Source organism: Dermacentor variabilis, chromosome 10, assembly GCF_050947875.1.
Source record: "Dermacentor variabilis isolate Ectoservices chromosome 10, ASM5094787v1, whole genome shotgun sequence".
NCBI lineage: Eukaryota > Metazoa > Arthropoda > Arachnida > Ixodida > Ixodidae > Dermacentor > Dermacentor variabilis.
The window spans coordinates 116,999,787-117,023,144 of NC_134577.1; the positions used below are offsets into that span (position 1 = coordinate 116,999,787).

General features: G+C 44.3%; 1 protein-coding gene across 5 annotated transcripts in view; it reads left to right on the forward strand.

Annotated features, from left to right (window-relative positions):
• Window positions 1-23,358, forward strand: part of LOC142560899 (DNA-binding protein RFX2-like) — a 160,652-nt gene that overhangs the window by 57,183 nt on the left and 80,111 nt on the right. For 2 of the 5 annotated variants that reach the window (XM_075673310.1, XM_075673311.1), the window contains exons 6-8: window positions 1,412-1,453; window positions 12,847-13,083; window positions 15,737-15,918. In XM_075673310.1, the coding sequence (XP_075529425.1) occupies window positions 1,412-1,453; window positions 12,847-13,083; window positions 15,737-15,918 (461 nt within the window). The remainder of the gene's footprint in view (window positions 1-1,411; window positions 1,454-12,846; window positions 13,084-15,736; window positions 15,919-23,358) is intronic. The other 3 variants (XM_075673314.1, XM_075673313.1, XM_075673315.1) reach the window with 3 other exon arrangements.

Genomic DNA, 23,358 nt, shown 5'->3' on the forward strand with positions numbered 1-23,358 from the left:
TGGGTGAGGCAACAAACGCGGGTAAACGACATCTTAGTTGAAATCAAGAAAAAGAAATGGGCATGGGCCGGACATGTAATGAGGAGGGAAGATAACCGATGGTCACTAAGGGTTACGGACTGGATTCCAAGGGAAGGGATGCGTAGCAGGGGGCGGCAGAAAGTTAGGTGGGCGGATGACATTAAGACGTTTGCAGGGACAACATGGCCACAATTAGTACATGACCGGGGTAGTTGGAGAAGTATGGGAGAGGCCTTTGCCCTGCAGTGGGCGTCACTAGGCTGATGATGATGATGATGATCTACCTGTATAATATTTGCACTCGCTTAATGCTCACACCTCCCACATTGGCCGTGACAAATTGGGCTTTCTTCTTTCCTCGATTGATCATCGCAACCTAGAAAATTGCTGCAGTGACTGTCATCTGCTTATTCTGGCTGGTAGTAATTATAGTGCATGGCAGCTGAGCACGCTCTCGGTGCGTGCAACCACAATCCAATCCAATTCATAGTACAAGTGGCGAGGTGTCAGTGATTTGGTGAAGTTTTTTAGTTTCACGTGGACAGCTAATGCCAACATTGTTGGCCTTTGCGTCGCTTTGCTCTAGGGCGATATGGAAGCTACATAGCTGGGGCGAAATTGGTGATCGTTGTTCGGAGCGCAGGTTTGGTTGTACTGCACGCGATTGGACTAGGCCGGTCCGCCACGCGAAGTCGGCACGACCTAGGCCAATCGCGTGCAGCACAACCAAACACGTGCATGGAACAGCACTCCCCTATCACGCTTATGGTTTCAAGGTTAAGGTCGACACCACTATTGACAGTAGTGACAAGGCTAGCGATGCGAAAACGATAACCAATGTCAGTGTTGACACTGACTTTAAATAGGTCAGCCCAAAATCATGGTACTTCTTTTTTTTAGTGACTCCACTTTCAGCTACTATGTGCAAATAAAGGGCCTTTGCAATTCCTGTTAATGTAAAGCCTGTGCTCTTATTACAAACTTAATACAGATATTGCTGGCCAGCATATTTTGTTTGAGGTTACAGAGGCTGGCGTGAAAAGTCTTGAACTTTCATCGAACCCAATGCTTCATAGAGCCTGTAATGTGCAACATTCTTCCGCTTCCAATCCTTTGAGAGCAGGATTTGTCAAGCCGTTGGAGTGGTATGCTGCTTGCTCTGGCCACAGTATTGGCTACATAAAACAGCTCGGGGTAAGGTCAGGTTGTTATCGCCTGTTTTGATTGTTGATATGTGTATGTGATTACCATGTGGTGACAGTGTTGACTTGCCGCTAGTGCCGTTCCTCCTCCCTCCCCTGTGACTGGGTACTAACACAGGCTTTTTTCTCTTTCTCTCTCTCGTTCTCCCCCATTTGCCCTCTCCCCTCAAAACTTGCGCTGCGCGCAGGCTCTGGAAGTGGCGGAAGTTTCCTTTCTAAGCTCGAAAACCGTAAGCCATTTACTAACCAGTTTGTTGTATTGCTTCTTGACCAATCGCACCTCATGCACTGATTGTTGTCGCTCGCTTGGGGTGACCAGCACATTTTGGCTTGCATGCATGAGGCTTCACTTGCCTTGCATGACTGCCAGTTGCTCATAGTGAGTGGGGGGCACGTGTTTGCTTTCCTGCACGTTGGTTACATAATGGGCTGCCACATGAAACAGTGTGAATATGTGGGCTGGTTGGTGACCTAATGTGGTGAAGGAAGAGCACAAAAAAATTGGATTAGCAGCTAAAGGACATAGGACGTGCTACTTGCTGCCAACTGACATTTATTGCGGTGACCGTCATATACCGTATTTACTCGATTGTAATGCGCATCCGATTTTCTTGACCAAAAAATTTTAAAAACGAAAACCTCGATTGTAATGCGCACCCGTTTTCCATGACCAAAAAAAAAAGTACAATACACCGCGCACCTCGTGCTTTCATATAGAAATACTATTTTCTCTCATTTGGAAAAAACAGATTTATTCCCAATACACTAAAGTTGCGATGAATAAAAACACAAATGGAAGCAGCGTACCTTGCTGCCAAGATTTTCACTGCACTGATATGAGTCCTGTGGTGCAGCAGATATCACTCGTCGCCGCTATCAGACAACTCCTTACCGCTATCAACAGACCAAAGCATTTCATCCTTGGTGCCGTCCATGGCAGGCGGGATCGTGCACCATGCATCTTACACCTGCAGTGAAAGTCATGCAGCGAGGCACGCTTCATTTTATTGGCGAGCGTGGATTCGTGGCAACCACTAACAAGCCATTTATTGTAGAGCGCCCAAATTCTATCTTTCACTGGCTTGTTCAAACAAACATTGAGCGGCTGGGTATCATAACAAGGTCGGTGTTGCATGCAACCAGCTTGTCCTTGATGCGCTGGTCAAGGTGGCAGCTGAACGCGTCAAGCACAACCATCCCACGCAGACCCAAACTGCCGCCGGGTCTCTTCTGCCAAACGTTATCAATCCTGTCAGCGACCAAGTCCGTGGTCATCCAACCTTCCTCATTTGCGCGCACAGTCGTGCCACTCAGAAGCATGATTCCTTTCGGGAGCATATTCTGTCTGGAGATACGGGGGCAGCTTGTGCCCATCTACAGTGCAACAGTGCATTGCAGTGACTCTAGTTTTTTTGTGGCCGGAAGACAAAATGTGAACTTGCTTCGCCCCTTTCTTTTCAACGGTTGTGGTGGCAGGCACGTCAAAGTAGAGTGGCATTTAATCGGCATTTCTAATGTCTGAAGTGGTAGCCGTTTCTATGGTGCAACTTCAAAACCTGCCGCTGAAAACTGTGCAATTTCTCTTCATATTCTTAGGACAAATTTTGGCATATCCCTGTCCGCCTTTGAAGACAAAAGCCTTTTCTTTTCATAATATGGTAGGCAGCACCTGCTCGCTTTGAAGTCGCCCCCCACATTAGCCCCTTCTGTAGGGCTAACTGCATCGCCCGTACTTTGAGCAGATCGGTCGTCACAGGCCGCTGTGCCGCTCGCTGGTCTTGCACGTATTCTGCGAGCAGCTCTTTTATTCCAGTGACGCGGCCCAGCTTCGGTCCACTGAAACCCTTATTTGTTGCTTTGCTGTTGAAAATATTCTCCTTCTGTTTGCGCCAGTCCCGCATGCAAGTTTTGAGAACTCCGAATGCCCGTGATACGACCCGATTTCCATCCGTCTCTGCGCACATAACTTTCATTTTAAATGCGGCCTTCATGGTGGACTCTGTGTGCCTTTGCAGTCGGCGCTTCCATGCTGATTGAATAAACGCAGAAAACGGCAAGACAGGCAGTAGACCACGTTACACCAGCGCCTGGTTACACATGCAACATGGAGGTATGCACATGGAGGAAGCTACGGCAACTAGGCTAGAATTGCGTACGAGGCGGCCATTTTTCGAATGCCGATGGCGATATGGTAACGCGGATTTAGGGTCATACTCGATTCTAACGCGCATGCAATTTTTGGACCCGTTTTATCGGAGAAAAGGTACACATTTGATTCGAGTAAATACGGTATGTACTAGTCAGCGCGCAATGAAAAGTATGAAGACAAAAACTCTCCATGAGTGCACGTATCTGTTGCTGATCTCCAACTCTAAAATACAAAATCTTTTTTTTTTTTAAGATGCTGGGCATAATGACTACTTCCTGTTTATTAATTGACTAATCTATAAGTTAGTAAATTGGTAATTGGCTAATTGTAAGATAATTTTCGAACATTTGTTCACTGTGTGTTAAGCAATCGTGGTAGAATCTAGAGGTATTTGAGATTAACAAAAAGGAGTCGTTACGTACAAATGTGTCCCAAGTTGTTCTAAAAAAAAATGTTTTCATATCTTAGAGATAATAGCAGATATGCACCCTCAGAGGTGATCTTTGTTTTGTCTATTTGCTTTGTCACTGTTTTTTCTTGCGCGTTGACTGTTACGTATATCCTGTGACTGCAATAAACATTAGTTGGCAGTCAGCAGTGTGTCCCATGTCATTTAGCCACTGTCTTGTTTTTCCACTGTCTATTCACCCTATCACATGATGTGCTGCAACAACAACAAGAACGCACAACATACACTTCTATAGCTAAATAACTGTGAGTCATGATGCAACGTTTCTCTTTGGAAATAATTTTTGCCATTGAGTAACTATCAGACAGCAGCATAAAGAAAAAGAATGTTCCAGAATTCGTCTCTGTTCACTATGAGAACGCGACAGCATTTTAGCATTTAAATTTATTTTAACTCAATTCATAAGTTCGTACAATTTAATCTTGGTCATATGATCACGCCTGATGCAGTCCAAGTCTTTTAGTTTACGAGGTGGTAAATTTCAAAGGTTGCGAACTGCTTTTCTCACCATGGTGAATGATACGAACAGTAGAGCCACTGTGCGATTCCTGGCAGAGCTGGCGAGGAGGCCTTGGCACGCCGGTCACAATTCTGCTGCCAGAGCAATGTACGTCACTCTGCCTTGACACAACCCCTATTCATCCCCCCCCCCCCAGAAGAAAGCAGGAGAACTTTCTTTGTGCAATATCATGCAGCTTGTTGGCAATTCTTAAACGCCTTGCAACTTTATCAGAAGCTGGCAATCGCACGTGACCCAGTTTTGCCGCGCCTGCAAGATCGGCAGCACTTGCTTCCGTGGGTAGCCTGGCCTCTTGTGTTCCACGCTCTCTGTCGGTTTTGGCATTCGATGACAGTTTGAAACTTTTCTACCATTCCACACCCATCAGATTGCTTGATACAAAGCAGCTTCACTGCCGAAAAAAAAATGTAAACAAATTCTCTGTTATTTTGCGCAAATCATGTCCTTATTTCCGTCAGGCAGCAGCTAGGATGTAGCAACAAAAGAAACTTGAGATAACGATGCACATCATAAAATGTTGGCCTTGGAACACGTGAAGTGCGCAGGTTACTGCTGCTAAAATGTGCGAGAAACAAGCACGCCAGTGATTCAAATTTGTGTCAGCCAATAGGAGCACACCATCACTCCATGCCACGTGATTGCAGTAATAAATTGCGACTGCTCGTTTTCTCTTTTTGTGCTCGCTTTTGTTGCTTTTATTTGTACATGGAGAAATACAGTTCCACAACTATCTGCATCTCAGATCTCTCATGCTTAGGGTGATGCCAATATGGCAGCTCTGCGTTAACGGGAAGCTGAGCTTGCACAATCAGCGGTCTGATAGCACCTCTCTGAACCCAATTTTCTTCCCAATTTCGAAGACAACGCACTAAAGAAATACAATTTCTCTAAATTCTGCTGCATATTTCTTGCAAATATTTTGTCATGAAATAAAGGGAGATTTTAGGATTAGGGGGAAAAAATTAATTTAGAAATCTGAAATTTTTAGCCAGTCAGCAATTTCATTGCCATGTCCCCCCTCAATTTCCTAATGCTCTTTTACATCTTTGGCGGATACGAAATTCAGGTAATACAAATTTTTTGCACTGTCGCAAGAGATTCATGCCATGGAAATTCTGCTGTGTTTGTTTATTCACTTGTTTTCAGTGCCTAATAGACCTAAAACTTGCGGATTATGGTAACTAGATCTACATTAACGCTGTTAATTGTGCTCCGTAGGTGATTCACTGTTCATGACAGTTGGCAGAAAGTAGTGGCGGTGTGCTGAGATATGATACATAGGTTGTGGATTTAAAAATTCTTGTGTACCTTTTGCAAATACGGAATTAATGTTAAGTCTTCGCTGCTTGTTAGAAAACCCCAGGTGGTCAAAATGATTCCGGAGTCCCCCACTACTGCATGCCTCATAATCAGATTGTGGTTTTGGCACACTATAGTAATTTAAAAGCAACTCTTTCTTGATGAATTTCTCTGATGCTTTTCTGTGCCTTTTTTAGGGCTCCCCTTTTGCACAAAATGTGCATGCACAAATGCTTGCTTGAGCAATGCACGTGAGGCTGCCGCCGTGGTGGGCCGAAAACAGAAAACCCTCAGTGGGAAGCAATGAAAAGCAAAATGATCTAAAATAATCTACGAATAGCCATAGAAAGCAGTTTGTTCATTGTTAAAAATGAATACATTTTTTTGTTATTTATTCATGAGCCAAGTAAAGAATAGTTTCACCTTCTTGCTGGCAAAAATGCCGTGTTGCTTTTTAGTGCTCATGCAGCCATCACAAAAAGTCTTGCTAGCCTCCACAGCATTGCACCTGTATGAAACTGAGTACATGTAATTAAGGGGGCCTTGCCTGGTGCTTACTGACTCCAGCTGGTAGTATTGAGGTGACCAGTTATCCAAAAGTTTCAGAGGCTTATTTTCAGTACCATCAATTGTTACATGTTCCTTTGGCTCTTCTCAAGTGCAGTTATTGATGAGTCAGCTCTGCTGAAATCCACTAGGTGGAGGAGCGTTCTTGAAAGGGAAGATTGTCATCCACCCGGCAGCAGCACGAAGCTGTGAAGGAAACTCCTACGGGTTTCTCAGAAAGAAAGCTTCACCGATGAAAAAAAATTTGTCCTCGTCCGGGGTTCAAATTCGGGATCAGTGCACCCGGGTGCGGTCACTCTACCATCTGATAACCGAGAGGCTAGCCGATTGCAGAGAGAGAGCTTGCACTAATTGCTGCCTTGAAGTAGTGCTGTGGCACTGAATGTGCGAATGTTTTCAGAATTGATTTGCCATATCTAGTGTCCCTGCACTCACTTGAGTTGTCGTCTAATTCAGCGTCTCTCTCCAACCTCCTGGTTATTTAAGATGGTCGAGTGACCCAGGTTCCGTACACCTACTTGAAATCTTTGAAAACCCTTGAATTTAGAAATAGAGGTTCAAAGGCCCTTATAGCTCCTTGTTTATAAAGCGCTCCTTGAATTCCTTGAAAACTGCAGTTTGGGACGACAACTGAGTATTCAAAGTAGCAATTCAAAGTAACAAACTCCGGATCAGCTCTATGCCATGGACATTGTTAACAGGAAAAATTATATATATTCTCTTTTGAGAGTGTCTTTAAGCAGTTGGTCTGGCATGTGCAAAAACATTGACAACAGGCTTGTTTAATTTGTTGTTGCATCCTAGTGCTAGACAAAGCCAGATCAAGCAACCAAGCTGTACCAACATTATTGTTGTTTTTTAGTTGGTTCACATTGTAGCCATCATGGTTGCATTTTTGAGCCATGGGCTCTAGATATTCCTGGAGGAAAGTAAGCTTCAGGCGTTTGGCTTTAACATGCAGAGTATCTTTGGGTGAAGCCGGACACCTTCGATGAGTGACATGTGTCAGTGACAAGATGACAGTGACGAGAGGGACGCTGTAGTCCAAACAAGACAAAAGATCACAGGAAGACAGAGGCTTGAAATGAATGGCAGCGGTCAAACAAAGAATGTCGCTGCAGCCAACATTTTGACAAGCGGCAAAGTCTCCTTGTCAAAACAGCTCTAGCGTTGGCTCCAGCGATGTTCCTTGTTCGACCGCTGTTATTGACTAGTAACTCTGCCTGTATCTTTAAGAACACTGTTTAAGAACATGCTCTTGACATAGTATTCAGCCCGGCCAGGCATGTGCACAAAAGCATGTGAACGACAATCTAGTTATTGGACATTTCAAAGCCTTTGTGGTTTCTGGAAGCCCCTGCTGTCATCGCAGCATTGCTTCTCTCACAGTTTTTCCTGTTGATTTACTGTGCGTGCACCTGCGGTCATCATTTGCTTACAGGGTTTTTGCACACCGTGGCTCAGAACCTAGTGAAGAAAGTCTAAAACCTAACTCTAGATGTGCGTTTCTCGCCTAGAAGGCCGGAAAGGAACACTCAACACTTAATAAATGGATCTCACCTTGTTCGTGTAGCCGCACTTGATAGGAAACTTGAGCTGCGTGTTTGCAGTCCACTGCAAATCGTCATCAAATTGGTCTGCATTGGTCATATTGGTATGTACTAACAAATTGCATACAACTGCTCAACAGGAACACTATTACGCGTGCACACGGAACTCATGGTGGCAGCATAAGGCAGAACACTGCCCTCTCTACACATCAAATTGAGCAGATTGTCGTGGTGCATCCACTTTGCTTTGTTGGCATTTTACAGCCAAACTGACTGCACGTCACCTGTGCCTCTTGGAGATGAACTAATAGATAATGTAAAATGAAAACAGTTGTCTGTGATGGCAGATCAGTTCTGTGGAATTCCGCAAGGTGAGGGAAGGTTCATGAATGGAAAGAATTGAACAAAGCACAAGGGGTTTCCAGCAGAACGTACCAACATGGACACAAAGGGACGACGACACATCAGCATGTGTCGTCGTCCCTTTTTGTCCGTCTCAGTGCTTTCGGCTGGAAACCATTTGTGCTATGTGCAACAAACAAACTCAAGCAAACACTATTCTGAAAAGTTGAATGCCTGAGCATGTGTAATCTGAGCGATGTGGACCATAAGTGACACTCGGCTAAAGCTGTCTGAGATTCTGAGCATCAGTATGAAATTTTGTGCACTTTAAGAAGTGTACTATGTACAGTCCAAAGGGAAACCTAAAGATCATCTTCCTTGATGCTTCAAATTACTAGTAGCCTTTATATGTCACTTATCAAACAGTGGTCTTTGAGTTTATAGCAGATGCACAAGCTAAGCTTTCATCCATACAGCCTAGCCAAACATTCCACTTGTTAGTGAGTCGATTTTAAAGGGCTTTTCCAGTTAAATTGGTAGCTCATTTTGGACGAGTTCTGCACAAATGAGGCAAGTTGCAGTGTTTTCTTTCATAAATCCTGAGTCGGTGCAGTATTTCCCAATTTCGTCGAGAATATATCGGAGGTGTCCGCCATCTTTAGTGGCTCAAAAAGAAAAAGAAAAAAAGAAAAGTTGATTTCTTCAGTGGAAAGAACAGTGGCATCATTTCTTACCACAGTGCTAGACCTGCTGAACTTGGACAAAGAAGTCTGCAGGAGTTCAAATTATGCAAGTCAGCTTAAATATTGCTACGAGCCATTTAATGTGGATGTACCTTGCGGGTCCACCAGCTACACTTCGTAAATTGAGTTTACGAATTTTTCTATGTCCTTTGTGTTTTTTAGCACCCTAAGTTTTTATTATAAGGCATCACCAACTAGCCCACCTATCCATCCTCCATTTTGATACTACTGCTATTTCCAACTTATGCCATTAATGTTAACAAGTTTAAGCAGATTGTTATTTTTGCATGTGAATCTCAGCATTGAAGTGAAAGCACTGTCGCAAATCACTGTAGAATGTCTCGGAGACACGAGTCCAGTCGTACGTCAGTCAGGCAAGTGCCAAGTTGCTTAACACATTTGTGCTCAGCTGCTAGTACGGCGACCTATAATAAATAATGTGGCTTATAGTGCGTGGAAGGATGAGGACACAGAAAGATGTAGTATGCACAAGCGCTGACTTACGACAGTGTTTATTTCGAGTAAGAGAACCACATATGTAGGCAACCATGTCTTTCTGTGTCCTCGTCCATTCGTGTGTTGTAAGACTCTTTATGTAATACCAACACACCCAAAATGCTGCGTTACTGTAATAAATAATTTCCTGTACCTCTGAAGTCTGTGCGTCTTTACCTTACAATTGTGTTCCAAGTACTTCTGGACATGAAAACGTTTTTCAACATCTTGAAGACATTTTTGGCTTTGATAAAATCCTTAAAAGGAAGCTGAAGAGTCTGTCGAATTCAATAAGATGCTCATATACAGATGCGGGAACCTTATAAGCCATGAAGGTGAAATTTTGGGGGGGATTTTTCACTTAGGAGCGACGCAATCGTCAGTTAAAATTGCGCTGTAGCTCTGCCCCCCATCGAGCGCCGCGCTGCTGCTGACACTGACGATGCGAGCGGAGACTGGAAACCGCGGCGTAGTGACGTCAGCACTCGTGCTCCGCTCCTTCGCAGTCTCTGCGACCGTGCCTGACCGGGCTTATTTCTGCGTGCGTACCGTCCTAATCTGCTTCGCTCGACCCTACATTCCTTTGTTTGTGTGTATATAGGAGTGGTAGTTGACGTGCGCAGCATCAATTGAACTTGTAGGCCGATCATGGCATTCTGTGCAGCCTACGCTTGCACGAACACCAGCGGCCGCGACGATGTTCCAATGTTCCATTAGTTCCTGCGAGACAAGAAGCTTTCAGCTAAGTGGGAGGCTGCTGTAAAGCGAAACAACTTCAAGCGCTCAACAACAACAGTGTTGTGCTCTAACCACTTCCGTGACGATTACCATATCGGAGTTTATCAATAATGCTTGCTTTGGGTTTTCCTAAAAAAAAAAAATAGCACGCTGAACAGAAGGTGCATGTTTATCTCCCACCCTTGACGCAGGTTTCATCACCAAGCGCCACGAATTTTCTATTCGCACGTGTGTTGTGAAACAGCCTGCATGCAGCTACCATAACTCAGTGCAAGCGTAAAGTTTGCATGTGTTGGAAAACCTGCTCACGCCAGGACGCTGCGCTCCCCCTTCTCTCGCACACATAGAGAAACCTACCATCTCACGTAGCCGACGGAATTCGCCGGTTACGAGTAGCGTGCGGATGGCACGCTGATGAAGGTTCTATACTACATGTGCTACAACAGCCTGTAAACATTTCCCACATTTAAACCGTCTGTGTAGATTGCCGACAGCTTTGGGGCAGCGCACAAATGCCGAAGATCGCATCACTGCTTGCGTTCTACGAGGAGGCATGCAGGAACATAACACTACAGTTGTTTGCCCGGAAACGTACTCACTGGAATGCTGAATGTAGCTTAGCAAAAAACATACTCGCCAAAGAACATTTCCAACACAAGGAGATGCTAACACTTCGCCTTCATTCGCACAGAAAGCAGTGCTTGCACCAGCATTTTTTGCTTCTTGAAGAGGCTGGCTCTTCGCAGTCGGCTCGTACATGTAAGGAGTAAACTATAAACCCCTTACAAGTGATCTTGCACGCGACAGCGACAGTGCGACAAGCGAGGCGATGGCTGTCGCGTTCACTCATCGCCTGCAAGCCGAACTCCACGCAAGCAACAGCTTTGAGGGACGACTTCCCGGTATGAGGGCAGTAATATACGCGCCAAAACTAGCGTGACGCATGCTTTATCAATTTAAGTTGATGTATTTTACTGAAGAAGGAGCATAAAATATTTCTGAAGGTCTTGCACTAGGTTTGTATACTTGCACGTGTAAAATTCAATAGTTTGTGCGTTCCGTGCGACAAACAGTAGTATTTGAGTTATGTACATCCAGTTTCGGCTTCGCACTATTGGCTAGTCGCTCATAGCATTTCCGGGTGACGAGCGACGAGTTCTAGATTTCTAGAAACGGGCGATCGAGCGACAACACCGAGTGATCTGTTCAAGCGATGGCCCGTTTTGTCGCTCGAAGCCGTCGCCCGTAACCGTCGCGCGCAAAATCGCTCTCGTGGAGTTTGGACTTAACGCCAAACTCCTCAGAGAAATGCAAGCTCTCGAAATTTTCCATGACTGTCTTAGCAAAAAACCACCAAACTACCTTGCACCGTGCTTCGTGTGTAGCGGCAGCAGTCTGTCCGGACGAACACCATTGTTGACGTCACGAGGCGCCCGACCAATCACAGGCGGAAACGAGGCGCGCGAGCTGGGCGTGTCTGCTGCTACACTTTTCGTCGAAATAAAATATGTTTGCGCTTTCTTTTGCTCAATTTCGATGCGATATCCGAATTCAGAGGGTTGAAAACCAAGATGTACTGCTCTTCACTCATTTTTTCTGGAAAACCTTTCAGCTTCCCTTTAAGAGGAAGCTTTAGCTCGGGTGCTGCTATCCAAATACATGTAAAAGCAGAATTCGTTTTTCTCGGCAACCACTGCACCAGCTTTGACGAGGTTTGTTGCATTTGAAAGAAAAACTTAAAATCTAGTGACTGTTCGTTTCGAATTTTTGAGTTAGGTTGTCAATTTTTTATTAAAGATTGGCAAAAATAGAAAATTTTCAAAAACGAAACTATCAAGTTTACAACTCTGTAGCTCAACAACGAAAAATGATAATACAATTCTGTGAATTGCATCTAACAGAACATCTAAAGCGAACAAAAATTATATGTTACACGTGAATATAAAAAAATTTAATAATAGGGAAATAAAACTTTAGCAAAATTCTTGTAACCAACGTAACAAATTAATGTAAAATGTAAAATGACATTCAATTTGTCTGCTTTGAATGATCTAATGGATGCCCTTTACAGAACCGCAATATCAGTTCTTGATGCAGATCTTGAATTTGTAAACTTAGTGCTTCTATTTTTTTCAAACTGTCAAATATTTGAAAATTGTTTTAAGAAAATTAAAGCCCTAAATAGAAATTCCGCTTCCAACAGTCACTAGAATTTAACTTTCTCTTTCAAATGCAACAAATTTCATTATAATCGGTCCAGGGGTTATCTCATAAAAACGTTTTTGCGTTTTACATGTATTTGAATAGGCCGCGTCGGAGTTGGGCCCGAGCTAAAGCTTCCGCTTAAATTTTTGTTTTTGGCTATGCTTATGAGCATTTTGTTTGGACTTCTGGCCCTACAATGTTAATGCAATCCAAAAATCAAGCCTGTCCTATCCTGCTTGCACCTTTGTGGAGCTGTGCTTGCCAAGTCATTTGTGTCTGTGTATGCGCATGCTCAATACAAAACAAAATTGCCTGTTGTTGTAGAGAGTGTTTTGTTTTCAAGTTGCCCAGCATAATGTCTTTAGTAAAGATCTTGACACATAAAAATCCTGTCACTTTTTTTCTACGAAAGTTGCTGCAAACTGTGTAACACCTGCACCCAGCTATTTCTGTTGTGCAGTTGTATGCGAAGTGTGCGGTGTGTGTGTTTGTGTGTGAGGGTGCCACGCACACCGTCAGTGGCATGGGCGGTGACTATGGCCGCAGGATGACCAGCGCAAAGTGGTTGAGATGATGTCGGCCTACCCCGGAGACCAGTGTGTGGTGCAAACACTCCAGGAGGCATCGCCCATGCCTCTGGCCGCAGCTGCGGCTACAACTCCTGCCACTGCAGCCACCGTGGTTACGGCCACTGCATCGGTTGGCAGCTCCTCCCAGCACTCGCCGTCATCTGGTGGCAGCAGTGGGCAACACCAGAACATACGCGACATGGACATCATCCACGTATGTGTGTCACTGCGGAGAAGCCTCTTCGTTCCTTGGCTGAGCCAGGAATTGTTTTTGTTTGTTTGCTTGATTCTATAGTGGAATGAAATGGGCACCGTGATTTTTGTCGTAACCAACCTATCACACTTGTGTGGTAGTGTACGGGTCTGTGGGTGTACTGTCAAGAAGCACTGAACCTAAGATGCAGTAGTAAGAAGAAACAGTTGTAAGGTTTTGCTTGCCCAGTTATTGTACTTTTTGTAGCATCCCTGTTTCGAACTTTCAACAGCGCTGCAGCCAGGGGGTGCTTCACTATCTATTTCCTTCAGCCATGCTTCTCCTGCCACATTATTTTGTATGCATTCAAAAATGGCAAGCTTACCATGCAGTGAAGCCTCTTGTGTATCATGGTGAAACATACTGGTAGCAGTAGGGGCAAACCTGGCATGTAGAGTAGCTGCCAGCAATAAAGCGAAAAGTCTAGTCTGCCCAAAAGTAGCCTTTTCGCTAGGGTTGATGCTACAGCAGCCATATACTTTTGAACATTTTTACAATGAACATTTATGCTATGAAATGAACCATATAGCAAAGGCAACATGAGGACGTAGGTGCTATCTTGTAGTGATGCTATAACTTCTTTATGCCTTCTGCCACCATTAGCCCTCTGCCATTGGTCAAAATTTACCAAAGTGTGCCCATTCTGTTTCTCAATCACATGATGCCAGGAATCCACGAAAACCTTAAATATCCTAATGGCATTTACACACTCATTATGCAAAGCAGCAGGCGTAATTTTTTGCCACTGCCGAAAGCAGGGACATTGCAGAAGGCATTGAATATGGCTGCCCCCCTTCTTGCTATGGCACTGCGACATTCTATCTTGTGCATGTATTGTCAGCACCACTATGACAAATTTGCCTATTTAACGAATTCAGCTATGCACCTCTGGTGATATTTTGCTGTTTTAGAACAAAATCGTGCTTTAGCACCTCACTTCGTTGCAATTTTGCTGTCATTGTTGGACTTTGGTGCAAGCTTGTGTTAGCATCGAAATCCAGCCTGTTCCTCAATAACAGAACTAGGAAATGGGCATCATTGCACTTTTACCTTGAAGTGCAACACTGTAAAAGCTACATTTGACTCCCTGCGGCTGTTCCATGTGTCACTGCCAGGATTTTAAGCTGAGCACACTGTCTCCATCAACAGCATCACATTGGTAATAATCAGTTATTCTGTGGAGCAGAGTATGCAGAAAAAAAAATTATTGATCTTCATTAATTTGCTTGTTCTTCACAATATCTTCCACCTTCCCCAAAAGAGTCTAAGCTTCTATTATATAATTCGCTAATCTGGCCCATACTTGAATATACCTCAGTTTTCTGGTTCCTGCGCCATCTCTAATCCAAAAGAACTTGGTGTAGTACAAAACAAAAAGGTGTGTGCTTTATATGCCGCAGGTAAGACCTCTCCCAGACCTGTGCTCTCCCTTCATTAAACTTATAACCACTTTCTGTTTACAGTGAAATTTATTCACTGAAGTTTATGTGCAGTATCATTAACTGTTCATGTTGGCTTTCATATAGCGAATACTCATATGTTGCTAAACGGTCTTTGACCCACAGTTATCATGAACTTAACCTCAAACCATTTTCGCTCGCACTAACACATTTAAGTATGGTTTATCCCACGAACTAGTCACTTATACAATTATTTACCTGACAATATCCGTTTCCGCCCATCAAAGAAATTTTTTGCTGCACTCGCTAGCAGTACAGCCTAATAGTATTTTCTCTATTTTTGTGTTTTCTAATTGGTTGCTAATAGCTTACGCTTTTGAAACTTGTACTTTGGACTTGTACCCACTCCTTCAATGGCCCTTCCTAGGCAGCAGTATGTTCAAATAAATAAATAGTTGCATATTGTGAGAGAGACCAAAGTGAAAAGCCGTTACATATTTGTGGAGGTCATATTTTTGACAGTTTTCATAAAAAAGCACTAAAGACAAAGACAAAAAAGACACACATACGACAGGACGGGCGCTGAACTTCCAACTGGCATTTATTTCAAACAATCATCTAAACTGATTGACCGTACAGTAGTATGTATGAACTGTATGACTTATACAATTTTTGTATGATGATGTGTGCATGATGTACTTGATGCGCAGGGCTTAAATAGATGATTGTTTGAAATAAATGCCAGCTAGAAGTTCAGCACCCGTCCTGTCATATGTGTGCCTTTTTGTCTTCATCCTTAGCACTTTTTTATGAAAAACTGTTGAGATGAACGAACTCGTGCAAACCAACGTATTGTCCCATTTTTGGCACTTGCAGTAACAAAGCAACAATGCTGTTACCAAGCACAGCCAGCAGAACAGGTAGACACTCTTCTTCGCTTGAGCAATACAGAATGCATCACATAAATAAATGGATATGAAGTGCATGTCACACACATACAAAAGTAAACATCTGCTCATGGTTAGAAGAAAGTGTGATTTTCTTTGACACTCTTATTTTTGGCTTATTTAGTTCTTAAGGGACCTACTGAAGTGATCTGTTTGACGAGGGATATTTCTGGTCCCTCCTCGCCTTGTTATAAATGTGTATGACTGTACTGCAACATGAGCCACTACTTGGTCCAAGCATTCTGCTGAGACTGCTGGCCCGTGCAGGTGCAGTGGTTGATCGACAACTACGAGACGGCGGAGGGCGTGTCGCTGCCGCGGAGCACGCTGTACAACCACTACCTGCGGCACTGCGGGGAACACAAGCTGGAACCCGTCAATGCCGCTTCCTTTGGAAAGCTCATCCGCTCCGTTTTCCTCGGCCTGCGCACACGACGTCTCGGCACCCGGTGAGGCCTCCCCACCCTACTACACTGCCAATGCAGCGATTTAACTCCTTGAAGAATGCTTCGCATAACATCGATTTCCACAGCATGAGGGATCTGCATAATTTTTTAATCATCTATATTGCCACAAGGCATAATATGGGACTAAAGTTACAGTGGAAACCCTCCAATACGTTTTCCACAGGACTGTCAGAAAACGAAAACTTAATACCCAGGAAGCATATCACGCAAAAATGCTGTTACGATCATTCTAACATGCTGTTAACTGTTAAAACAAAAACGCTATGTGGCTCTGCCTCCAAAGGATTTATAGTCTCCACCTGATAATGTGGGCTTGACGGAGCCCCCCTAAAGTCCAAAATATCAGATTCAGCAGAGAAGGAGCAACTTATTCCATAAGTGGCTGAAAAAGGTGTCACTTTCAGGTATACCTGATTTTTTGCAAGATTTTGCGTGACTAGCACTAGGCACATCGGCATCTACGAGTGAAGCCTTTCTTGTAACAGTGCCAAACAGTGTCAAGCACAGTCTTATCACAGTGCCAGGATTGCCGTTGCCCTTTGACGTCTGGTGCTGTGAGACTTCATGGCAATGTACAGGAAAATTTTGCCTCTGGACTGCTAAATTTACATGACCGCCACATTGAAACGTAACATAAGTTGTGTGAACATTACAGAATGGTGACATGTGAAATGGGAACATAATCCATAGGAGTCAGTGGGCTTTAAGTTGAGACCGTGAAAATGCAACAGCAAGAAATGTATCAATCGGGTTCCACTGTATTACAGTCAACATCTGATCTTTCAGATTCCTTAGGGGTCGCAAAAACATCTGAAAAATCAGGCTGTGTGAAAAAAAAAAGGAGTGCATGCTTTTCACCACCCCCAAGGGCTCAATCGCCACGGGCACATCTTAAATAGCTCTAAAGGCCTGCCTTATTATTAAGCGTATCGGTTCTCATACTGTGACAGGAAGCAGCAGGTGCACGCCTGTATAATTAAGGAATACATACCATGACCCTCGACAGTTGCTGCTTCCTACTCTTGGTGTGCTTCACCCCTTAGCATTGTTGTATTGAGGCGAAGCTGGCTCTCGGGAACTGGCATGAATGCGGCCTGCCTTCCAAGCTTTGAAGCCATTGGTGAGGATTACAAAGGTGGAGTCAGTTCTATTGCTGACAGTGATGAATTCTTTCAATGAAAAACATGGGACCGAACAGCAAGAAGGGTGGTAGCGAATGTCGAAGCAGGTAGGGCTGGTGTTGCCGTGGTGGTGGCTACGGTTGGCAGAGCATCTGCTTGCGAGAGTGCCTGTTTGAGGCGGAAGGATAATCAAAGTGGCGGCGGTGGTGGCTTCATATAATGCCATTTCGGATCTTCAGTCATGGCAAAAAGTCCAGAAAATTGGACAATGTAGCGCTTTTGCATCCAAAATTTCGGACATTCAGTGATGTCATCTCCGTATACTGCCAACAAGAGCATCACCGTGTTGGCGATCTCCACCAACGGAGATCGCCAACGAGAGAAACAAGCCATGTTTCTTTGCACCACTTGGCTCCCGCAAAGGCACAGGAGATGGTGCCGAGCACATGAACACACTAAAAAATGGGACAACCTCTCCGAAACACACTTGCTCTAGGGATACACCACGTGCTCTCAAAAAAATAAAAAATAAAAGAAAGGATCCCGCAACAAGTGATTATGACAATAGTGCTAACCAGAAAGGAAATAAGAAGAAAAGAATGGCATCCCCTGGAGCGTTTTGTCAGCCAAGGGAGAGCGGGCATAGTCTCCCTAACTGGAGGATAGCACGCTCTCAGTTGATAGCCTGCGCCTCCCCATCTTGGAGGCTATACAACGCTTTGGAAGCCAAGCCAGCAGAAAATCCAATATGGCAGCTTCCAAGGTCGGCCGGTGTGCCTTGGAACGAGTGATTTAGTCCAGAAAACCGAACTTTGAGGCCTAAATTCATCTGAAAATTCTTCGTGCAAATGCATTAGCTCTATGAAAACCCTGACAGGGCATTTCTGAAGTCTGGAATATCCATCAAGTCCGAATTTTTGGAGTTGGAAAAAATCAGTCTGTGACTGTACCTACGCGTACAAAATACCCGTGCACACACAAATACAGCACACGCGATACACATCATGTACGTATGCAACTACGTATATACTGCCACACATTTGCACTGGCAAATCTGTCCGCTCAGTCAAAATGGCACTTCTGAATGTCGGTATATCTGTGCCTCAGTAGAGCTGAGCAGTAGATCGCAGTGAAAGTAGATGATTCAGTAGTGAATACTCGCTTGGACTTGGCTTGTCAAAGCAGACAAATGCCAATTATAATGCATATGGAAGTTGACAGCATCCCAATAAATTTGAAAACGAGAGACCGCACAATGGGAACAGCCAACACTGGCCTCATATAGGCAGTCATTGCACGAGCACCACGGCAGCCATTTTTTTAAGTCCTCATCATTGCTTTCTATTAACCCCATGAGGGGTGACCCGGCTTTCTGGGTCTGCCCTTAAGGCCCAAAAATCAAATGTCCGTTTTTGTAATTACCACGTTCCTGACATATTTCTTCAGCTATATCCGAAATTTGGTTACGAAATACTGCACATATTTAAAGGTACTACATGGCGTAGAGATGCAAGTCTGCGAGTGTTGCCCTTTATATTGGGGCCAATACATGCCCGATTTCCATTCTGCATAACTCGATAAATACGCACTGTGACAGCGCCACTTTGGTATCATTCAAAAGCTCAAGTTTCTGGCCTCTTTCATTTGTCAGTGGGCAAGATTCTGCAGTCCTGAACAAGGAAACTGCAAAAAGAAGAAAAGACACACCGTGCATGCCATTATTGGTCAGTTCGAGCACATGACCAAGATAGTGAGTTATGATGGGCTTCAAGGACCATGAGCGATACCATGAAAACGGCCACCATTTTGTCTTAGTCTTCAAGTGTGACACTGGATATGCCTGGTGGTTTGACCAAGTTTCGTTCCATGCGTCATCACGGCTGGAAACACAAGATGCAAGAAACTTTCAAAAATGATTTTGTTGTCACAGTCGGCAGAGGATACCCAGCAGGTTGCTTCCGACACCGTATTGCCGCCAAACATTGATGCTTTGACTGTTCTCTTGGATCACGCATCTCCATGTGCCAGCTTTGGGCACGTAAGAATTGATGTGGCTGTCATAACTGGAGAGGAAGTGGATCAGATAAAAGCGTATGAGCGAGCTACACTCGACAAGATTACAGCTAGCCTGCCACGAAGCGATAGATTCGGCGTTTCGTTGAAGATCCGACTGCCAATAGTGGGACAGCCTCTGTCGCAGATTCCACTGCTCCATCAAACTTGCAGCAGTTATCACTCTTGGTGTTCTCTCGTGCAGTACATGTGGTGCTTCTGCAAAGCTAGTGGGGAGCGATCAGGATTACAGTCTTGCGAAAACACTGACTGTGGTTTATGAGAACTGCGATGCGTCCGGGCTCTAGGAGAATTGAGGACCCGAAAAGTGTAATCATTTTCAAGTGAACGTACTCACCGTGCACGCTGTGTTGTCGACTGGCAAATGCCAAACAGCCACGAATAATATATTGGCAGCTATGGGGTTGTCCCATTGGGGAATGCATCAAAAACATTTCGACAGCACCTGAAAAAAATGTCATCAGTTCAAAAGGAAGTGGAAGAAAATGGTACTGCTACAAAAAATATTGAAGACTGCTTAGCTAAACTTGAGTTTTCTTCTAAACTCGACTACACTCAGTGGACGGTGACTGGTCTAAATTAAACACTCGCTGTGCTATCTGGAAAAGTTGACAATATGGAAAATCGCCAGTGCTGCATTAACCTCATCATTTCTACATGCCTGAATAAGTTTAGGCAAGTCCATGTACTAGCCATGAACCTCATGCTAGCTGAATCATCTTGTTTGCAGCTCCCGTAGACGGTAGTGCCACAGTTTCCTCTAGTAATTATTGCAGGAAATTCTACGCTTGAAACGGTAAACTACGTCTTGGCTGCACCGTTCCGAGATGATCCCGTCCCGTTAAATGCATTCGGTGTTAGAGGCCAGATGTGTACGAAAAAGTTAGTGAAACTCGGCAAGAAAGCTTCGCTTTAAAAATATAGTGTGTCCCTACTTAGCAAGGATTAACTTCTGGCTTTGTTTGTGTGGCATCTCTGAAATAGTGTTTTAGCGTGGAAAAATTCTCAAACGGAAACAGGAAGGGTCATACACAAGCGCTTGTGTGTGTCCCTTCCTGTATCTGTGTCAATAAGTTTCTGCGCTAAAACACTATATGAAAAACAGTCAGTCCCTACGTTCGGATCAGAAAAAAATGAGACAAAAAAAATTTTCACAGAAGGGAAACCTTTTTACAGTGAAGCTGTTATGGGCTACATTCCCCACTATCGTGTCCACATGCAGGGAAAAATCCCAAAGTTAGTGCAATACCGGGACGACCCGCGGCGGAGGTGAAGCAGGCATTAACTCTTTTGTTACTGCGAGAAAATGAGCGTTTTTTTTTTTTTTCTGGGGCTCTGAAAAAAATTCTTTACAACTACAAATAATATTCCAACACACATTACAGCGTAGCATATTGAGGGTAATGAAATACTCTCTCCAAAAACTTAAGTTGCCAAGTAAAATAAATTATTAGGTAAAACAAAAATATTAGAAAGTGCCGTTTTTGTTGCCAGTTGATAAAAACAACAATAAACATGATATTTACAAAAATATTAATATCAAAGAAAATTTTGAATATGCATTTCAAAGATAAATAACCCAGGAATATTGTCTGAAAAAATAAATGCTCAGTACACCGCCGTTCTTTGAGTACAAAAATAAACTAAGACCACTTCATCGCTCATGCCATGCGGTGAAGCAGTTCCTGGATTTTGTGAAGCATAGGTGCACTCTTTAATTTTCCCACAAAACAGATATTTTTGTTCAACTTTGTGGGCCTCGTAACACATTTTGCAGTTCCGCCTTTTCGGCATCTTCTGAGGATGGTCCGATAAAAAGTCCAAGGGACGTACTTCACCAGTTCATCTAAAGTTATGCACCTCTTCCAGAACTGATTGCTTTCAGCGTAGCTGGGAAACTACAAGATTGTGCATACAAGCATATCTGTTTGCATTTTTGCGCATAGTCTTTATCACCTCTGCAGAGGAGAATAGTAGAAAGAAATCCCATCCCGTTGTAAACTGTCTTGCGCTGATTCGTAGTGCTGGGCCGAGTTGTGCTACAGGCGGCCTTCTTGGCGTGAACAGAAGTTTCTTTGCGGCCGATGGTGGCACACCATAACCAAGCGAAGTATGCACCCTGAAGATAATGAGTGGAGCTCTCAGGTCATGCAAAAAAGATCGGCAGACAAGCGCGCACAAGGAAGGAGATTGCTCAAGGCTGTAAAGGAAACTTGTCGCTGAACATCTGCGGATGTCCCAAGCTGACTCAAAACATTGTCACCATCATAGCTTAAATCTGCCTGTCATCTTCAGAATCGTAGCTCAAGTCCTCATCACTAAATTCAAATGCGGGTGCAGCACAGTTTTGAGCTAGATGCTTTTCTCACAACGCAGCCACGCTGGACGACGCCATTGGAGCGACTTTTGATAACTGCACAATGACACCACCAGCACCCCTTGCAGGGATTTTACGAGAAGCGTTACCCAAACTCATGAAAACTAGTTGCAGAAGCCGGGTTCAATAAGAAATGGCTAATAAGCCAAAATTGGCGATCTAAAGCATCGTTCACTGGTGATCGATTTCAATAGGCGTGGTAACTAAAGGGTTAAGCAATTCTCATATGTGGGCTGATCCCGAAGATAGTGCAATTCCAGGATGACCCATGGCAGAGGTGAAGCAGCCGTTAAACACTCCCCATACGTGGGCCAATCCCAAAGATAGTGCAACACTGGGCCAACACGCGGTAGAGGTGAAGCAGGCGTTAAATGCAACTCCGGCAATGTTTTGACCATATTAAGGTAATAGAATATGTAGGTTCCCCAGACCCCCCGTCACGCATGTGATAGAATTGTTTCGCAAATTCGTAAATAATTGCAAATAAGTAAAAACGAGAACGAAACCTGACTAAGCAGCCGAGCGAACCTCTTCGTGTGACGTCATGGGCGTCTCCACTGGCGAAGGCGCGCAAGGCTTGCTGGTCTTGCCCGCTGGTAGCGAAGAGCAGACGCTTGGCTGAATCGTGACTGCGCCGGATCGTGGGGTGGCAATGTCAGTTGCACCAGCTTTTCAGATCTGTTAAATATTGACAGGTATGATTCTGACGAATTAGATAGCCACAAATCGCTGTTCGCATTCGACCCACCATCATGAGAGCCAGAGCCCGTGAGCTACATATCGTGCTGCAACATGAAGAACAAGGGTAGCCCAAACCACGGATTTTATACGTGCTGCTTGCTATTTTAGGTGTTATACCGCTTCTCAGAGAAACGCTTCACATGCTCACTTTAAGATGTGGAACGCAACTTTCCGCGTTTGTATCTCAGGAAAAACGCCGCTGGAAGTCCAAAGCTCCGAATGGTGCATTTGTTTACATCGATCGGCAGGGGCAGTGACCACTCATCGTTCGCTTGAAATATAATACTAGCCACTCATCGTTGAAATCAAATAATGTTAGGACATATCAAAACAGGCAGATTTTGTGCATGTAAGCATCGTTGGGTCACTCTGAATTGCGCTGGTATGAGCGACCACGCACCTTTGAAAACAGCGAGCGGGAGACTGTAGTACAAGAGTGTTATGCTGCCTACTTATCATTCTTCGTATTCTCTTCACGCACACAATATGTTCTATAAAGTGGACATAGATGAGGACTGTGCTTGTGTGATTGTTCGTTTAGAGAACACCTTTTCTCGCGGAAACGCCAATGCCAGTATAGACACCGTTGGCAGCTGAACGAGGCGGTTGTTTATGCTGCTGTATCGAAGGGGCCTATGCTCACTGCCCATTTGGGATACAAGGCAAGCAGTGCATCTCGGAAGCTAAATAATAAGTCGGCATGACAATACGTAAAAATACACCCATCTTCGTTGTCACATTTAATTTAGGGAAGTGCCGGTGAGTGCTGTGGACGGCTTTCTGTCAAAAATGGCAACGTACCGGTGTCAATACTGCTCTGTGTCATCGCTTCTCGCTTTTTGTGTGTGCACTGTACGAAATGAGGAATGGTTTATTTCAAATCTGTGTGGGCAAAACTGAACCACAGTAGTAGTGTTCTTCATCCTCATGGCTTAATTAGCTTCAGGTCAGTCTCTCAGGTCCGCCAGCAGCAGATGCATGAACTACGCAACTGTGACCTTAACCTTGGCTGAACGCGATCGGTATTGGCTCAAACTGTCTGTGCCGATGGTGAGGGCTGAAGTTCATATAGCCAACAATGCAACACCACTTGCCCCCCTCCCATCACTT